General features: G+C 45.6%; 1 protein-coding gene across 9 annotated transcripts in view; it reads left to right on the forward strand.

The window, feature by feature from the left end:
• The window catches only part of ATXN7L1 (ataxin 7 like 1), a 216,532-nt gene that overhangs the window by 99,003 nt on the left and 97,521 nt on the right, over window positions 1-20,008 (forward strand). The window contains exon 4 of one of the 9 annotated variants that reach the window (XM_019745374.2): window positions 1,803-15,454. The exons of the other annotated variants lie outside the window; for them this stretch is intronic. Coding sequence (XP_019600933.1) covers window positions 1,803-1,885 — 83 coding nt within the window. The 3' untranslated portion in view covers window positions 1,886-15,454. Of the gene's footprint in view, window positions 1-1,802; window positions 15,455-20,008 lie in introns of those variants that run through there. 9 annotated transcript variants of the gene reach the window in all.

The raw sequence follows: 20,008 nt of genomic DNA on the forward strand, positions 1-20,008 counted from the left end.
TATTTTCGGGGAAACATGGTAGTGAGAATGTATTAGTAACGTACTGATACATAACAAATACCTCAACATTTAGTAACTTAAAACAACAAGTATTTATTGTCTTGCACTGTTTCATGGATCAGAGAGCTGGGAGCGGCTAAGCTGGTGGTTCTGGCTCAGAGTTGCTCGTGAGGTTGCCGTGACGCTGTCATCCAGAGCCGCTGTCTGTCATCTGAAGTCTTGGCTGGGGCTGGAGGACCCACTTCCAAGATGGCGCACTCAGCTGGCTGTTGGCAGGAGGCCTCAGTTCCTCACTCTTGGTACCTTAGACCTCACCGTAGGGCTGCTCACGACATAGCAGTTAACTTCCCTCGGAGCCAACAACCAGACAGGCAGGAAGGAAGTCAAAATGCCTTTTATGACCAAGTCTCAGAAGAGACTCACTGTCACTTCCACAGTATTCTGTTCATTAGAAACGAGTCACTCAGTCCGGCCCACACTGAAGGGAAAGGGAATGAGGTCTCCACCTCCCAGAGGAGCAGCGCCACTGCAAAGGGGGAGCCTCTGCCATCCTCCCCTTCTGTGCTCAGAGGAGCACAAAAGTCATTAATGTAGGGCCTTTGGAGAAAAGATGATGGGGGCTTTTAAAAGGATGCCAAGGGGCTGTGGGAGTTTTGCCCGATTGGGCTGAGGAGAGGTGCATGGATAGAGGAGGGGGCATTAGAAACTGTGGGCTTTGAGCCCATGGTCCTTATAGGGGTCATGCGGGCCCCTTCTCTCTTTAGGCCAGAGGGCAACCTTGCTTCTAAGCACTGAAACCACCAATGAGTCCCATGTCTCAGGTTGAGTTCCAGAGAAGAAAAAGAAAGGGCTGGCTGCTTAGAGCCAACTGTGTGCTGGGGAGACAGCCATACATGGCACTGTGCATCTCCTTCTCGATCATCTGGCCTGCCAGGCCCCCGGTGGGAAAGGCATGGGGTGTAAGGCAGCAGTCCTGTCCTGGAATAAAGAGGAGCTCTGAGCTGTGCTTCTCAGGAAGGGTATTTAGGGGTGAGGAGCATGTTAGGAAGGGGAAACAGGAGAGGGAGGGGCCCCACTATTTTTATTACAATGATCCCACTCAGGATGGTGGGTCAGCACCACTAGGCACAACAGCCGTCAGCCCTTTGTGGCTATGGCTCCTGGGTCCCACACGGAGACTCTGCCATGGGACAGGTGTTGATCTTGCCCACCTCGGCTCCATAAATGGAATCTGCTTAGCAGTCTTCTTTTGAGGACGCGAGCCACTGGTGGGCATATTGTACGGCGTCTGTTCTTATCTCCCCTATTACCCCTGAGGAATAAGCTAATCAAACTTGCTGATGATTTTACACTGAGAAGGAGATAGCTAATAACTTGGATGACAAGTATTAGAATACAATGTGATGTGGATAAATTGGGTCCATGTATTAAGGGCTATAAAATGAGATTCCATCAAGGCATGAATAATGGTGCCTGTAGAAAAGATTAATCAAATACCCCATTAAAAGGTATAGGAATTCTCATCAGAATTACACTCCTGCCCCTACCGCACCCCCACTCTGTTCTGAAACTGCTTTCTGCTAGGAGAAATATGGAAAAGCATTTAGAGGAAATAATAGAAAATTTGGGACATACGTTTTGATAGAACAAGATCATAAAGACAGATTTAAGCAACCAGTGTTTAATTTTGGGGGTGGGGGGAGAAAGGCAATTGGCATGAGTAATCATTTACAAATGTAGTTTCCAAGGGAGCCCTATTGATACCATTCAGCAAATGCCAACAAAGAATTTACTTTCCAAAGGGAGAAAGCAAGACAAGAGAAATGAAAGCATCTCCAGAAACGGACCGGAGAACAGCCAAGCCATAGAGAAGAATCAAGTGTGAGAATGGACAATGCAGAAGATAGACACAACTTCTGAAAGATCTCGGAGGACTCGCATTGTCTGGAGAAGGCTTCCTGGAAGAGGAGACTCCAGCAGAGCCTCGAAGTGTGGACAAGCAAATTCGTGAGCACACTCTGGTGACAGGGTTTAGGGAGAAAATGGGCATGAGCAGAGCAGGGGGCACCTGTGGAATTCTTCTCTCCATTTCCACCACCACCACCCTGGTCCAAGCTACCATCGCTTCTCGCCTGGACAACTACAAGCCTTCCAGCTGTTTTCCCTGCTTCCATTCTTGCTCCTCTACAATCCATTCTGCACACGGAAGTCAGAATCAAAATCAAAGTTAATCATACCATTCTCTTGATTTGTGGCTTCCCATTGCTCTTAAGCTAAAAGTAAAAATCATTATCATGGCTGCAAAGTCTTGCGTGGTCTGAACCACATCCTGTGCCAGGCTCCCTTTCACTCTCTATTTGCCAGTCAAGCTGGCCTTTCAGAATTTCAGCACATTGGGTCTTCCTGCCACTGGACCTTTGCACATAATTTTCCTTCTCTGTATATGATTTTCTTGCATCCTCTCTTCCCGAAGCTAACTCTGACTCATCCTTCAGAATGCATCTTAATGATTACTTCCTCCTGGAAGACTTCCCTGATTTTCATAACAAGGTTCCCTCTCCCTCATACCTTGAAAACAAATGTTTATTGTGTGAACATATGATTAATATGTCTCCCCCACTAGACCACAAGCTCAGTAAGGGTAGGGACACAGTCTTTGCATCCCCCAGAGCCTAGCACAGCCTTAATAAATACATATTGACTGGATCATGACCTTTAATTAGGAACAATGTGGCCAGTTGAGAAATTACATTTGACCAGTATGTGTGAATTCTTACTGGGATATAAACCTGAATTCATGTCCAGACTGCCACCTGCTGGCTCTGCTGTTGTAAATAAATCACAGATCCTCTCAACAGAGCCTGTTTCTTCATGTGTAAAGGGGGAGTACCAACAGCCACCTCACACAGTTGTAGCAAGAAATTAATGAAATCATATATATAAAAATATTTTTGATTGTAGTACCAGACATACATATACTCTGTCATTTTTTCCAGAGCCTGGCACATTGGGTCATTAAACATCTATTGGATGGATGGGTGGGTGGGTGGATGGATGGATGGATGGATGGATGGACCAGTACAAGAACCAGGAAGGGAACCTGGCATAAAGATAGCATGATAGAAGCCAAAAGAGGAGAGAATATGAAAAAGGAGGAGGAGGCTTGTTGATCAGCCACAATATCGTAGCAGAGCAGGCACAGAGAATGAGGGGAAAAATCATTGAACTTGGATGGAAGGAAGTCAGTAGTGACCTCAGAGCAAATCTTTCTCAGCCTTTTCATGTTGTCTGTGCTTTCAATGACATGCCTTAATTGTAACTTAATCACTTTACTGATTTTTATCTTTTGGGGGGAAATCAAATTGATTTGCACATACAGCAAAGTTGGCGAAATTACTCCAGTTGCTGCCAGCAGGTGCTGACAAGTGAAGAAGTGAATTCAGAGGATAAGAGAATACTCTTAACATTTATTCTAATAAGGCCTAGAAATCCTTAGTTATTTAATAAATTGCCATGGACAATAAGGTTTCAGTTTCAAGGGTGTTTTTTCTTTTAATATTTAACTCCCTGTGTTCCGGTAGGAATAAGACTGTTATATGTAGGCAGGAAACTGTAGTAAAAGGTCCATCTGAGGGTGACTGCATATTTCTGTAAGCTTTTTTCTGTCTCTTTGGTCATACCCTACTTCCTACCACAACCATCCACACAGAGTAAGTCACACACACATACACACACACACATACATTACACATACACACCACACACCACACACGCACACACACACCACATACATACACACGTGTGCACACACCGCACACACATAACACACGACACACATACACACCACACACACATGCAAGTACACACCACACACACACACACACACACACACACACACACACACACTGTTCGTATCCTGTGGTTGCTTCTCCTCCAGCGTGGTGGCTCAGCCCTCACTTTCCTTCCAAGCCCTGAGCCAGCCAGTCTGCGTGTGTAGGTCTTGGGAACGAGAGGCCCAGGCTGAACCCAAGCCCCATACTGGTCATCTCAGGGCTGACTCCTGATGAGTAAGAAAGACACGATGAATAAATGAAACTCCGTGGCTATTTCAACATTCATCATCACCCCAGAACTCTAAACGGGGCTGACAAAATTAGGTACTCAGTGGGGAAAAATTAAGAACAGAATAGCCACCAAAGATTTCATTACCATATAGTCATCCATGGTATGGAACACAGGTCTCTGGGGAAAGGAGGTGGTATTCCAGAAGACATGAGAATGGTTCACAGAGAGGGTGTGAAGGCCCCCTACGTGCCTCTTCAGCAGGGGTGGCTCCAGAGCATGCTCCCTATCTAATGACAGCATCATGCATGGCTCTCCTCTTCCTTACGTCTCCCAGATCCAGGATTTCTTTGACAGCGATGGGTTCAAATGTTTAGTCTCATCAGTAGAGTGGTTTTCTATGAACTGAGGCATACAGTTTGCCAAGAAGGAATGTCGAGGCCCTCGTCCTTCAAATGGCATCATCCCTGGAAGTTCCACCACCGTCCAGCCTGGGAAGTGGAAGGAGTTGCACAGTAAGGACCTCACACATCCATCTGCCTTCAGGTGCACCTTCCTGGCGAAGCTGCCACTCAGTGGGGAGGCCTGGGCACGGGCGGGGCAGGAGCCTCTCCGGGGGTTGCATGGCAGGGGCAGCAGAGCTGGAACCCGTAACCACTGCTACATCCTTCCCTGGCTCCGCTGCAGGAGCAAACCCCAAAGCTCTTGAGTCCCTCAGTGTCCAGAAGCATGAGGACAAATCTCCTGCTCACACAGAAAAGCTTAGTGATTAAGAGCTGGGCCTGAGTTAGGGTCACAGTTCGGCCCCACCTCACCTATTTCCTGCCCTCTCCAAGCTTAACTTCTCATGTGTGGAATATGGGTATAATCATGCTTTCTCAGAGGTGGTGGAAGATTAAATGTCCCAATGCATGTAATGTGCTTAGACCAACCCCAGCCCAGCATGAGAAGTGAGTTCATGGAAGCCGTGTTAGATTGAACCCCCTTCCTACGTTCTGCTCAACCTTCCAACGTCACCACGGGTGCCAGCCCAGCCTGCCTTCAGGATTTTCATACAGTGGGTATTTCATACACTAGCTAGTTCTTAGAGGCTGGAGTTGGAACTCTTGAAAAGAGAGGAGTCCATGAAGGGGTTTGGAGTGGAGGGCTGGGGTCTGGGAAAGGGATGAGAAGAGGGTTCAGGGAAGAACTCTGAGGAATTCCTGGTGATCCAGAGATGGGGCCCGGAGAGAAGCAGGAGCAGCCAGGGAGACAAGTGCTTAGTCCTGAAACATCAGAATAACAGTGTTGCAGAGCCAGGCAGAAAGGAATTCCAAGAAGGAGTATTAAATCTCTCACAAAGGAAGACTAGATAATAAGAAAAACAGCTTTTGAATCACATTTGCCTTTTCAGTGAAAGTGACTTCAAATTAATTTGGTTTTGAGAATTTTAAACACACACGTTGTAATCATTGGAAATACCTAAAGCATTGTAAAAACCAGGGTTGGAAATCACTTACCATCTATACTATAAGAGCAAGAACCCAATCTTGCAAACAGATTTTAAAAATCCCTGTGCCCAGGAAAGAAGTCAGTCTGCCTGTCAAATTTGTATCACATCCTTCTCCTGAGTATCTTTCCCGCCCTGCTCCTTCCCCCTAAATACACAGTCCTGCTTTCTTTCACAAATACAACCCCTAGGAGAACCAAGGAAAGAAATAAGAATAGAGAACCAGAATATGGTCAGTTAGGGCCTCTGCCTAATTTCTTTTATTCTCTTCTGATGTCTGTTAGGCTGCTTTCATAGCTGAATAACTAATACTGTAATAAAGTTTTGAGGGGGTGGCCGGTTAGCTCTGTTGGTTAGAGTGTGGTGCTAATTCACACCACGGTTCGATCGCCATGTGGGCCACTGTGAGCTGTGCCCTCCTTAAAAAAAAATAAAGTCTTGTAGGCAGTGTCAGTAGTCTATTAGGTTTGAAGAGTGCCTTGACTGTTGAATCTTTATTGCATCCATATGTTTTGGAGCTGTTTTTTACCCTGTGCAAATCAAAACAGACCCCAAACATTTTATTTTAAGTATAAAAAAAAACCCTCCCGTCTCCTAGTATAGCACTGCTCATTTCTTTTGTTCATTGTGTGGGTGCCATCGCCCTGGAGCATATAATTTAGGATCCTGGACTTATTGGGGGTGTCTGGAGGTCACTGTTAAATGGATGTGCTCTTTATTAAGGCAGTATTTGATAAAGTCTTTTGAAAATGCTAATAATTATGTTTGTGGGACTGCCTGCTGAGATTAGAGAAAGGAAAAAAATTGTAAGCTTACTTTTCTTGCTCCAAACCATAAGTAAATGGCCAGATCTAATCTTCCTTTCATCTATCATTTATATTTATTACATTTGGTGAATCTGGTTAGTGGTTTAGATTCCTTAGGTTTTTACTACATCCAGGCTCTTATTATGGAATCGTCTTTGATAAAACCTCATGGTGTACACCCCGGCCCCCAGAGCATAACGTGATGCCGTACCCCGTTCCAAATGTGCTTCCTACTAAAGCAAACCATATTGGAAGACGTTTAAGAGAAGCATTTCCCGGCCACTTCCAATTGCAAAAAATAATTTCATAAATCTCTAGTTCCATAGAGAGCCTCTCTCCAAGTCGTGTTTTCTTCCCTGCCTCTCTTGTGAGAGCTCCCTTTGCCCACACACTCATGAGAATGTGGTTGTGGTGGGTTGCACCCTACTTCAGAACATGGCTTGCAGACAGTTTTGGTTTTTTTCCCTAACTGGTGATTATTTGCATTAAGAATGAGTGCATCACAACGTGTTAGTGTGCACCAAGAGCAAAATCCAGTACAGTAGAAAATACAGTAGAAAACTGCAGGTTAGACAGCCTGAGTCTTCAACAGATAAATTGTAAGGACAGACAATAGATGGAGGGAGAACTGGTCGCTTTAAGTGAGCTTAAGAGACGTCTACAAAATGGGCAAGACTAAACAGTGTTTAAGGATACACACTTGGGTGACAAAACCATAAATAAACTCAAGGGAGTCAGTCAGGAATGTGGGTACTTTGGGGGGGGGGGCCTGCAATTGGGACAGATGCGTGGATGGGCGTCTGTGGTGGCCGGCCGGCCACATGCTTGTCCTTCACCTGCCTCGTAGTTCCCAGGGCATCTGCGTTCGTTTGTTTTGTGTGGTTTTGCATGTCAGTGCTTTATTTTACCGTACAAATTTTTCTTGTAATGAATCCACTTGGGGTTCACATTACCTACAGTGTTTTAGGAATTTGGCTTTTGGCTGTCTTCTAATAAACGATGTCTTACCTTTCTCACTAAGAGGAAAATTATAAATCCATCCAGAAATTGACCAGTGGGGTTGTCTGGAAGCTTGGTCAGAATTGAGGGGAAAATGGCCTATTGGTAGAGTTGTTCTGGGTTCTGGCTACCAATGATTCCCCTGGTCTTTTTTCCCCCGACTTTCAGATATAGAGTTAATTACCTAGTTCATTGCTTTCCATAATGGAATAAGTACCTGCAAACTCACCTTCCTAAATAAGAGCTAGGACCCTGACAGTAGCCACACTGCTCCCTGCCCTCATTCCTCTCAATCTTTGGTAATCTTTAAAAACCACAAGGGTTTATTTAGGGGGACCTTGTCCCTGCGATAAGCCCCCACTTTCTCCACTTCTTTTGTTCCTGCATATGCCAGTCTGATGTGTCTACCCTAGTGGTATGATTTTCGGGCTGAGACATCATTCCTTTACCTCAAGGCTTTCACCCCTATTAAGTGCATTTACCTCCTTAGGATGAATTAGTGAGGTCAGAGTTAGTTTCACTAGAGGGTAAAGTCATCAAGAGCAAGACTCTGGAAACCTGAGGTGGGGGCACAGTGAGGGACAACCCAAAAGAAGGTGGCAGGGGGTTACCTTTTCTCCTTTTTCTTATTATCAGACCTGGCCTCCACGTGTTGACATTTTCCAGCTTCAATCTAGAATCCCACTAAAACACTCCATTTACATCTGTCCCTGGGGCTGCCTGAAGCTAGCTGTCCAACTCTCTGCATGAGCTGAGTCCAGCCCTGTTTGGGAAGAAACAGGGTAGATTCAGCTCCATAAAGAAAGGAACTGCAACCCCTGGCACCGTGCTTGGCACAAAGCAGGTGCTCAGGGAACTCTGGATTAAAAAATGAATGAGTAATCAAGGGAGCAGGCCAGACACACAGCTTCCCGCAGGAGAGAGAGCACAGAGCCCTCCAAGATGGGCAGTGAGAAAGAGAGTACTGTCATTCCCAGGCTGCTGGGGTCGTCCCCTTGCCCCTCGCCTGCACCCCAATCTGCAGCCTCGGCCCAGCCTCTTCTGCTCTGTGCCTCCCTGTCGTCAACAAGAAAATCAGCCAGTGCCTCGTTCTTAGAAGGAACAGCTCTTAGCACATTTTGTTCCCCTTTGCACAGCACTTTTAGAGTCATAGAGTATTTCCCCACACATACCTAATTTGCACTACACAGCAATCCCACGACGTAGGTAATTCCCACTTTATGGAGGAGGAAACTAAGGCTGAGAGGACAAAAATGACTTTTGAGGAGCAAAGCTATAACTAGAACCTGGAACTTTGGAACCTTACATCCAGTATCCTTTGCTGTACTGTCTTTGGCACTGGTGGAGACCCAAATAAAGAGGCATCAGGAGCCAGCATTACCCTCATGAAGCTTCACCTCTAATTCAGGCACAGAAAACTGCCTTAAACAGCAAAGATAGGCCCACAAACATTTGGCAGCACTGCCTGCCTGATCCTTCCCAGAGATGCAATGAAAGGTTCTTTTCCTGCTTTTGTTTCTTAGAAAGGTTCTCTCTATGTAAACTTATTTAGAGAGTATAGGATGGGGGTGGTTTAGTATTCTTCAATCATCTGTTGCAATGGGGGGAGAGAGACAGCATGAATACTAGGAATCCAGAGGAAAGCCCGAAGACTAATCAGTTGTACAGACTCACACTTCAGCAGACCTCATTTAAAAAACCCCATCGTGGATAGGAACGGAAAGCAAAGGGCCTAAATAATCCACCGTCTAGATGCCTGTCCGCTTACATCAGTGTTGTCTATGAAAACGACTTCCTAGCTCAGAAACGTCCGTGCTTTGAGCCTTCCCTCCCCAAAACCGTTTCACATCCCTTCTTTCTCCTGATGCGCTCAGTGCCCCTGTGTCGGATGTGGGACTGGTACTGAGGCTTAGAAACCATACGTGGCTTGCCCAGGCCCCACGGCTAGTTAGTGACAGCGCTGGAACTTGAACCTGATCTCTTCCCAGCCCCTAACTCTTTTCCCACTTCCTCTCCTACAGTGGCCCTTCTCTGCCTTCTCTTTCAGCGCCCTTGAGAAAGACGCAGCAGTGGCAGCTCTGCCACCTACGAATCCACAACACCGGCTCTTGCCAACTCGTTCTTGTATTACGGTGGTTAAGTGTTCACTGACCGCTTTGTGTGTGTTGTAATCATTTAATTAGTCTATGCCTGGGAGGAAGAGTGCTTTATTTAGAAGCTTAATAGTGCAAACTTCCAAGTCTTCGGTTCACTGTGAGCTTGATGGCATTAGGATGACCTCAGTCGCCGCTGTGTTCCTAATCCACTTAGCACCAGGAAGATAACCAGCAAGGCTTCATTCAAGGCACAGCCCATGTACTGAGACTGCAGGAGGGCTGTGGCTAGGTTCACGAAGGGAGGACAGAAGCAGAAAGGCAGGGCAATGGGGAAAACCTTTTAGGGCCTTTAAAAAAATAACCAAATCTTTTCATGCTCCTCTTGGGGCAAAAAGAGAGTAGAATTTATCTTCTTGGGTCCTGGGTTGGGGATAGTATGTTACAGCCAGTGTTTCTCAGCCTTGGTTGCACATTAGGGTGACCTAGGAAGCTTTCACAGATCCTGATGCCAGGCCTGGCATCAGTTTTTTGGAGTTTTGTTTTGTTTTGTTTTTAACGCCACACATGATTCCAGTGTGTAGCCAAGCTTAAGAACCAGCCATCAGATGGGTGATGGTGGCTTTGTCACATGTCGACCTGGCTAGGCTGAACTACATTTCCCAGAATTCCCTGTCCTGTAGGTTTCTAAGTCTGATGGAGCCACAGAGAGAGTCTTGGGTGATCTGGAGGACGAAAGGGACGCAGCAGCCATTTTATAACACGTGCATTGTCACCTGTCTGCTGCTCACCACACTGCCATGAGGCTGAGGTTGCTTCACATTTCCTTAAAACCCCGTTCAGGTTCTCTGACTCCTGGGCCAGGTGTGTTGCTTAGCTCCACGATGAAGGGCCCCAGCTTACCATCAAGGTCAAAGGCAATGAGAACTAACATGAATTTCAGTCCATCCTGCTGGGGTTCCAGTTAAGGCTTGTAGATTCCAGATCATTCTTGGTTTCCCCCTATTCTTATTCTTTCCTTCCCAACTGCCTGCCCCGTGGACTTTATGTAACTCCAGCATCAGATGCAAAAACAGCAGCCTTATAGAGGCCGTTTAACCAGCAATTACTATTGCAAAGATCAAATATATGTTATAGACTCATAAAAATGTGTACAAGTGGACACTTTGGTCAATGTTGCTCAAGCAGTAGTTTGCTGTAATCAGAAGTGTCTGGACGTTGATGATAACCATTTTGAGCACCTCTTGTAATTGCAGAAGTCAAACGTGACTTGTATTCATCTTTTGTTATCTATATATTATTATAATTTTAATGCAGTTTTTCTTTCTTAAAATTTGTATACTTTTTTTTGGCACACTATATACAGATACATACGAGGTCTGACAATTAAGTTCGCAAACTTGTTGCAATGATGGTGCTAACCTTTTGTGATATCAGGGATTATTCATTATGAATTTGTACCCACTGGATGAACAGTTAACCAAGCTGACTATTTGGAAGTGCTGAAAAGGCTGCTTGAAAAGTTAGACAACCTGAACTTTTCACCAACAATTCATGGCTCTTGCATCACGACAATGCACCAGCTCACACAGCACTGTCTGTGAGGGAGTTTTTAGCCAGTAAACAAATAACTGTATTGGAACACCCTCCCTACTCACCTGATCTGGCCCCCAATGGCTTCTTTCTTTACCTGAAGATAAAGGAAATATTGAAAGGAAGACATTTTGATGACATTCAGGACATCAAGAGTAATACAATGACAGCTCTGATGGCCATTCCAGAAAAAGAGTTCCAAAATTGCTTTGAAGGGTGGACTAGGCACTGGTGTCAGTGCATAGCTTCCCAAGGGGAGAACTTCGAGGGTGACTATAGTGATATTCAGCAATGAGGTGTGTAGCACTTTTTCTAGGATGAGTTCGCGAAATTAATTGTCCAACCTCGTATACATATACATATACATGTACATATACATACACATCCTTGTAGTTCAGCTTTTTCTATTGAAACCTGACTGATACTGGTTTATGAATTGTAGAGTAAGAGATTGTTTTTACCCATAGATATTGGCCCAGTATAAGAAAGAGACACCCTGTCTCCACCTCCATACCCCCAAACTGACACCTGTGGGGCAATTTGAAAACCTGTTGCAGATTCCTGATCTCCAAGTCTGATGGTGTGTGGGAAACCCCTGGGAAGGATCTTAAAAATGCAAATTTCTGGGCTTCATGAACTCAGATCTGGGAATCAGACTTTCAAGGGATTGGAAAAGTGAGAATTTTTTTTTTATTATTGGGGAAGGGGAACAGGACTTTATTGGGGAACAGTGTGTGTACTTCTAGGATTTGTTCCAAGTCAAGTGTTGTCCTTTCAATCGTACTTGTGGAAGGCGCAGCTCAGCTCCAGGTCCAGTCGCCGTTGCTAGTTGCAGGGGTCGCAGCCCACCATCCCTTGCGGGACTCGAGGAGTTGAACTGGCAACCTTGTGGTTGAGAAGACGCACTCCAACCAACTGAGCCATCCCAGAGCTCAGCGGCAGCTCAGCTCAAGGTGCTGTGTTCAATCTTAGTTGCAGGGGGTGCTGCCCACCATCCCTTGCTGGACTCGAGGAGTCAACCAGCAACCTTGTGGTTGAGAGCCCACTGGCCCATGTGGGAATTGAACTGGCAGCCTTTGGCATTAGGAGCATGGAGCTTCAACCGCCTGAGCCACTGGGCTGGCACGAAAATTTTTTTAAAAAGCCTCCCCTACCCAGCCTTTCTGGGATGCTGGTAATATTCTGTGTCTTGATCTGGGTGCTGGTGACATAGGGGTATTTTGTGTGCCCAATGTCGTCAGGTGTTGGTACCGTGCTAAGGGTCCGGAGTTTCACCCTTGCAGAGGCACACTTGTGATTTGTGCCCCTTCCCGTATGCATGTTGTATGTCAATTGAAAAAAAAAAAAATCACCCCACCTCCCACCTTTCCCCATAATCCCATATGCCAGTGACTAGCCAAACTTGAGAACCACTGGACCAGATGCTTCCTTGTGCAGTTTCTGGCAAAATTTAGAGAAGAACAGAAAAATGTTCAGCAATTGGGAAATAGTTAAGATGCGTCTATAATCCTAATGATACAATCCTATGGAATTATTCTAACATTAAAGAAGAATTTGAAACCATGAGTCAGCCAGCGAGCTTTAAGTGATAGGAGTGTGTTGCAGTGGGGTGACAGGGGCCAGTTTGGAAGATCACACTGGAACCAGACTATGGAAACTTTGAATGGCAGACTGAAAACGAGCAAAGCCACTTTCAAAGAGTTGGGGCTTTATTTTGAGGAAGGGCTTACAGATTTTGTGAAGAGTGATGGATAAAAATAGCATTTTTAAAAGTGCATATATAAATATAAAATTATATTATCCACCATATTTAACTGCTCACAAAATATATTATTGTTTGAAAGGCACACTGGTGAATGATGGGCCCTGGCACTAGAAATGGGGAGTTTGCTTCCTTTGCGGTCAAGACAGACTTTTCCACCTCAACTTCATTCTAAAGTACCTGCAGTCTTGTATGCACTGTTCTGGAGTGCATTTGAATGGGGGGGAAAGAAAAGAAAGAAAGAAAAGCAATTAAAGCCCCAATTGTCCCATTTGAAGGCTTAGTAGTTTCCTGTGGGGCACAGCTGTTGTAGGTGCATTAAGATTTTATAACCATAGTGCAGGGAGAAACTTCACAGGCTGACTCATTTTTTAAGCAACAAGTGTCTAGAACAGGTCCAACAGTTGTTCTCAACAGGGGGGTTGGACCTGGGATGGGGATGAGGAGTGACAACAGAGAATTGGGTTGAATTACAATCTTCTCTGGGACTTTTGAAATGAAGAAGTACAGGTCCTATCCACAAACGATTCTGAAGCTATCCTCGATTTAAATCCACCAGCCTAAATGCGTTCTCGTATCTTCTTTAATATCCAGGGACAGAGTTTTCAAAACTTCTTTTAGTGGCCCTTTGTGCACCTTCTCCCCCTCACCACCACCCTCCCCCCACCCCAAACTCCAAAGACTAGAACGCTTGAGCTTTCAAATAAGGGCAGAAGTAGGCTGAAAAGCATTGGTTGAGAAAATCAAACCATTAGCATCATCAAAGTAATTTTGAAAGACATTTTCATTCTCGTTCTCGTTTGACTTGCAGTATTGTCACTTTATCCCTTCTTACTCTCCCGTGCTGTAACCATACCCTACACTCCATTTTGAGCACTATCCAGAGAGAATTCTTTGTGGAATTTCCACCGGGAATTCCCTCTGGAACCCAACACACTCCCACACAGCTCTCCACATATTCGCTGGCATGTGCAGAGGGAATGCAAACCGATCTTAGCATTAGTCTCAGTCTAAAACAGTTAACAAGACAAATCTAATAAGGAAAACGATAACGTGGGGCATTGCAAAGTGAGAGGCCCTTTTCCATGCATCTGTACCATTTCCTTTCTTCCCCTTATGCAGATAGTTTGAGAATTGAGGTGCAAGAATTTCCTCTCCCACCCCCACACCCCTCCCCAACGAGGGCCTTTCCTAAAACAGGATGAGAGTTCTTGTCCGTCACCTTTTTCCTTCCAGCCATTTCTCAGCAAAGGGAAGTTCAGTTGAATTAGTCTGCCTGCTGGTTCATGAACCACCTGAGGTCCTTGATCTACCTGGTGGGCCCAGCTCTGGGGACACAAAGGCAGCTCTGCCCACACCGGGCTCCAAGACGTTTTGATCAGCTCATATGCAGCAGCTCCCAGAGCACTTCACTGGCTAATGAAAGTTGGCAGAGGCACCGAGTGCAAACGCCCCAAACCCCAGGCTTGAGGAGGAAGCCTCTGGAAGAAGGAGGGTGAGCTTCAGCTTTCTAGCTCAATCATACACAGGCTCAGGTGTCCAGGAAGATACCCAGCTGGGTGACTGTCTGGCAGGAGGGTTCCTGCGACATCAGTGTTACATCTACATGGATCTCAGAGGAATAGCATCTGTCCACTAGTGTGGGCCAACAGGTAACATCTACTCAAAACAGAACTGCAGAATGTTAGAGCTGGAAAGAGACCTCCAAAATGGCAGATTCAATCTCTGCACTCCCTTGTCACAGACCCACGGAGGCTATGCAAGTGATTTGCCCAGAGTCCCTCTGGTAGACATAGAGCTGGGCCATTCTCCCAGGTGTTCCAAGGCCAGCATTCCACCACTGCTCTGCCCCTTCTCAGAAATGCAGATTATGCTGTGATTGTATTCTCATAATTACTGGATTATCAGGATTATCGGTAGTCAGCAACATTAACAGGCTGGCTATAGATATGTTTATATATTATATATGCATATGTAATATATAGTAATATGTTTTAAAGAGATATATACGTTTTTTATTCACCTTAAGGCTAATTTGCCTTTGTTTCTTCTTTCTTAGTCTTCCTTGCAGTAACCTTTTATTTAGGTCTCTAGGGGACTGTTGCATGTGTGAAATGTTGAAAACTGACTATAGGCTCAAGATGTAATGTCGTTTAGCCTGAGTTGTGATAAACGGCACTGACTGGTTTTAAAGTTTTTTAAAAATCGTGTCTTAAATTATGTCCTATACATATGGAATTTGTGTATCGTGATTTTATATTTGTAACGCCTGTGTGTTTTCACATATTGATCGAGGTTACCTTACAACATTTGGGGGAAGGAAATGTGGATTTAATTATAGGTGGATGTTTTTTTGAGATGTAATTGACACATAGCATTGTATTTATTTTAGGTATACATAATTTGATATATGTGTGTGTGTGTATATATATGTATTTTTTTAATTCATCAAATCAGTAATATACATACCTACTAAAAATATCAAAAGATACCCAGAAGGCCTACTGACAAGTCTCCCTGCTATCCTTGCCCCCAGCCACCCATTCACCCTCCCAGAGTCCACAACTGTTAAATCTTCCCAAAGACAGGAAAGCATAGCTGTGTTTCTTTCCTTTTCTTTTTTAATAAATGGATATATGTTGTACACGTATACAGTATTCTGCTCCTTGCTTTTTTGACTTAATGATGCATTCATTCATTCATTACTTTAACAGATATATATAATGAGCTCCTATTAAGTGCCAAGCAATGGCTGGAATAGAGAGGGAACCAACTAGATTCCCGGCTTCCCAGAACTTAGTAGAGGACAGAGACAGTGAATGAAGAAGCATATGACGTCCAGAGAAGAAAAGTCAGTGTCAGCGTGCTCCCTGACATGAGCTAGTCAGGGAAAGCCTGTCTCCAAAGGCCTGAGGCCAGGTCCCCAGTAAAATCAGAGAGTGGGCCATGGCAGAAGGACTCTGGGCAGGGAGAGCAGTAGGGGAAAGACCCTGAAGCAGGGGCATGCCAGGCCAGTCATGCTTCTGGGACAACAAAGGGGTGTGGCGCCCAGAGGTTCTAGGAGTGAAGAATGATGAGTAAGGAGCTTGACGATGCAGGGAGGCCCAGACAGGTAAACCCTTGTAGAGACTTTGGTTTTATTTTCATTTACACAGACATGCTGGACAGTTTGGAGCGATGGAGAGACAGGCTCACTCTGGTTGCTGAGTGGGACATACACAGTGGAAAGGGGAGGGGTGGGAGCAGGACACCATCAGAAGGTGCCTGTGGAAGGAAGTCCATACAAGAAATCACGGTGGCCTAGATCGAACTGGTGACAGTGGCACTGAGCAGAAGCAGATTCTGGATGTATCGGGAGGGTAGGGCCAATGGGATGTGCTGATGTCTGGCTGTGAGGTGTGACAACAGGAGGCTCGGGTGCTTGGGTTTGGGGCTGAATAACTGGGTGAATAGTAATGCTGGACTGAGATAAGGAAACTCGGGAGGGGGCAAATCTAGCATTTGGTTTTGGACATGTTACATTAGAGGTGCCCATTCAATGGGCAGAAGTTTGCAGATGGATATGGAGTGTGGACTCAGACAGAGGTGAGGGTTGGAGAGACAAATCAGACTCATTAGCACATAGGTGTTACCTAGGCCCTGGGAACAGATGAGATTAAAGCCACTGCCCAATATGTTTCATACCATGGTCCCTCTGAAATAAACGGAGAAAAGGACACTGACACCAGGGCTTCCATGCCGTCCTGACAGGTCCCATCCGTTGTTCCAAAAGCCTAGGGGATCGATGTCCTTTCACAGCTTGGCAGCCAAATGCATTGTGTGGTCACAGTGTGAAGAAGAAAGAGCACTGGGCTGGAGGTCAGGACCTGGAATTCTGGGTCTGGTCACATCACCTGGGAGCGTTCAAATTAGGGGGTCTCTGAGGACCCTTCCAGCTGTAACATTACGTGCCTGTAAGTCAAGTGGTATGAAGAGTACAAAAGGAACTCGTATACACCACCCACATGGGAAAATCATTACAAGGACGTTCACAGAGTGAAGGGAGACAGTGCGATGAATTGTGGAGTGCTTTTCTGGGGCAGAGGGCAGGAAGGTAATTGTAAACGTACAGAAAAGTTGCAAAAATCGTTCAAATGCTCTTCCCCCATATATGTGTGTGTGTGTGTGTGTGTGTATACACACACTTTTAAATTTTTTTATGTTTTATATACTTTTTGAACTGTTTGAGAGTAAGTTGCAAGTATCATGTCTTTTTACCCCTAAATGTTTCAACGTGTGTTTCCTAAAGATACTCTCTTACATAGCTGTAGTATAATTATAAAAATCAGGAAACTAATATCACAGATACCGACCTCATTCAAATTTTGCCAATTACACCATATAGAAGGGGAAAAAAGTTAAAAAACCCAGGATTACACGTTACGCTGAGTTGTCATGTCTCTTTAGCCTCCTTTAATCGGGACCAGCATCCATCCACTATGCGCAGCCTGGATACTCGTGAAGATCACAAGCCATGGGTGTTGTAACACGTTCCTCGATCCGGTTTACCTGATGTTTCCTCACGGCTAGATTCAGATTTTGCATTTTGGGGTGGAAGGCTCTTTAGAGGGCTAAGATCTTGAGTTCTGGGAAGTTGGGGCAAGGACAAAGGGGGTTGAGGCAGACCCACTGAGTAAAAACTAGCTCTTTGCCTGGGAACCACACAGCTCAGAAACTTGAATGGGAACGAAAAGAGAATATTCACCTGGTGTGGACACAGCACCCGTTAAATAAGTACACTCAGCTAATATTTAGCAAGAAAAGGGACCCTCTGTCCAGCAGATTCATTCTCTCCCACTTATTCCAAGTGTGTCTATAGATCGTTGGTTGTGAGTCGGGCCTGCATGGGCTGTGCGCTTCACATGCGTTCTCTCGGTCCCTCGGGGACCTGAGGGCTGACAATGTTTCTCTTGTTTTACAAGCGGGAAAACTGAGGCCCAGGGAGCACATGCATTTAGAGACGGAGCCAGGGATGCAACAGGCCTCAGTCCCCAAGCTCATGCTCTTTCTACTCCTCTGAGCTATTTCAAGCCTGTTAGCTGGTTTTGTCCATAATCAGCCCTTACTTTGCTTTGCTCAAAACAAGGCTTGAATAAAGACTCCAGCTCTATTTTCCACTCATGTCAGTGATTGATATTTGATTAACGTTCAGGATTGCTGTCATCTAGAGCATAATTTTCACAGATGCAAAGACCAATTTTGTTGTTGCTGAGGCGGAAAGATCTATTTCCTCATAAGTTATCAGACAGATTTGGAGGGAACCAGTAACCACTGGGGGGTCTCACTGCCTCATTCTGAAAGGAAGCCTTTCTGCATCCGGCATCGTTAGCTTTTATGGAGAGAGAGTCAGAAGGCGCAAGTCCATGCGTGTGTGGGCACTGCCTGGGCTGCTGCTATGCCACAGCCGTGTGACACGGCACAGACATCAACCTCTCCCAACAATCATAGCTGCCTTTTCAGTGTTGCCGAGGGGCACGTGAAACCTTGGAGAGATCACTTGTAGACTGGTGCAATGGTGCTTGGCACCTCCTTACCCAACCAAGAATTGTCCTTGAGAAGACCCTTCTTGTCAGAACTGCTGAGCAGGACCACTGGCCCACCCCCACCCCAACTCTCAGGAGCAGCGGTGGGGGTACTGGGTTCAGCGCGGGCTCTGTGCAGTGGGCAACCTAAGCTCTCGGAGTTTCCAGCACTGGGGTCAGTGTGCTGAGCATGCAGCCCCGGTTCCTGGCCCAGCTATGCAGTCATCCTTGGTTTTCCCTCTTCTCCCTTCTCTATTTTCTGTCTGTTCTCCTCCATGCCACTCGCCTGCTCCTCCTTTGCCCTCTATGACTCCCTCAGTAGAAACAAGAGTTATTATTTCGTACCAAAACATGAAATCACATACAGAGGTTGGGAATTCGAGTCTCCAACCAGGAAAGTAAAAAGACCCATGAAATCACAGTGTGGAAAGCAATTAGCTTGGCCTTAGGAGGTCTGGCTTTCCCCAAAGAAGCATTCACTTCATAATTATAGCTGAAGGATCAGGGCTGGAAATTGGGGTAGGCACGGCTGTGTGGAAATGGGCAGGGGCTGGCACCTGGACTCTGGAAGATACCCACTAGGGGTAGCTGTAGGCTCACCAGCCCATGACCTGTTTCCTTGGAGGAATCAGATTGTGTGTATGTCTGTGGGAAGGGGGGGGGGGGGGGGCTTTTCATCCAAAATTAAAATAGCTTTCCGGGAAATATGAATATGGGAAAAGTAAGCAGTCTGATAGCTTAGATAAATGGTAGTGAATGTGAAATGGCTTAGAATGTAAGACTTTAGAATAGTACACCATTTTTACAGCATTTTTATACTGTTTAAGAGCAGGGACTCTCGAGCCTGATTGCCTGGATTCACGTCCCAGCTCCAACATTTGTAGTTATGTAGCTTTGGGGAAGTTAATTTATCTCTCTGTGCCTCAGTTTCTTCATCTGTAAAATGGGCATAATCCTAGTCCCTACAGGATAAGATTGTGAAAATTAAGTGAATCCATGTACTTAGGAACTTAGGAAAAAAGCACCTGGTATATATTAAGCACTATGTAAGAGTTATTACCTACTGTACTGATGAGAAGATCAGTGAAAAAATTGCCACTGGGTTTTGCTCATATGCAGGCATACTTGAGAACATTGACAAAGAGGCTGGTAATCATGAACTTAAAACACAAGCTGTATTTCAGGCTAGGCCCCTGCACCAGATAAAACCAAGCATCTCGACAGTGGGTAAGGGTCACATGTGGGGCAGAGCATGCTTACACTTCTGGGGTTCTAGTTCTTCAGTGGACACATGTGGGTCTCTGCCCCAGTACATGACACTGTGTTCTTTGAACAAGGATCTGACACTTACTGTATTTATTCTTAGGGCTGCTGTAACAAAAAGTACCCCAACAAATTTATCGTCTCACAGTTCTGGAAGCTAAACATCTGAGATCTAGGTGTTGGCAGGGTTGGCTCCTCCTGAGGGCTGTGGGGGCATCTGTCCCAGATCTCTTCCTGGCTTCGGTGGGTGCTGCAGGCTTGACCTTCCTTGGCTTGTAGATGCATCACCCATTCTCTGCCTTCCTCTTCACATGGCATTCTCCCTGTGTGTGTCTGCCTCTGTGTCCAAATTTCCCTTTTATCAGGACATGGTCCTATTA

Source organism: Rhinolophus sinicus, linkage group LG09 (assembly GCF_036562045.2).
Source record: "Rhinolophus sinicus isolate RSC01 linkage group LG09, ASM3656204v1, whole genome shotgun sequence".
NCBI lineage: Eukaryota > Metazoa > Chordata > Mammalia > Chiroptera > Rhinolophidae > Rhinolophus > Rhinolophus sinicus.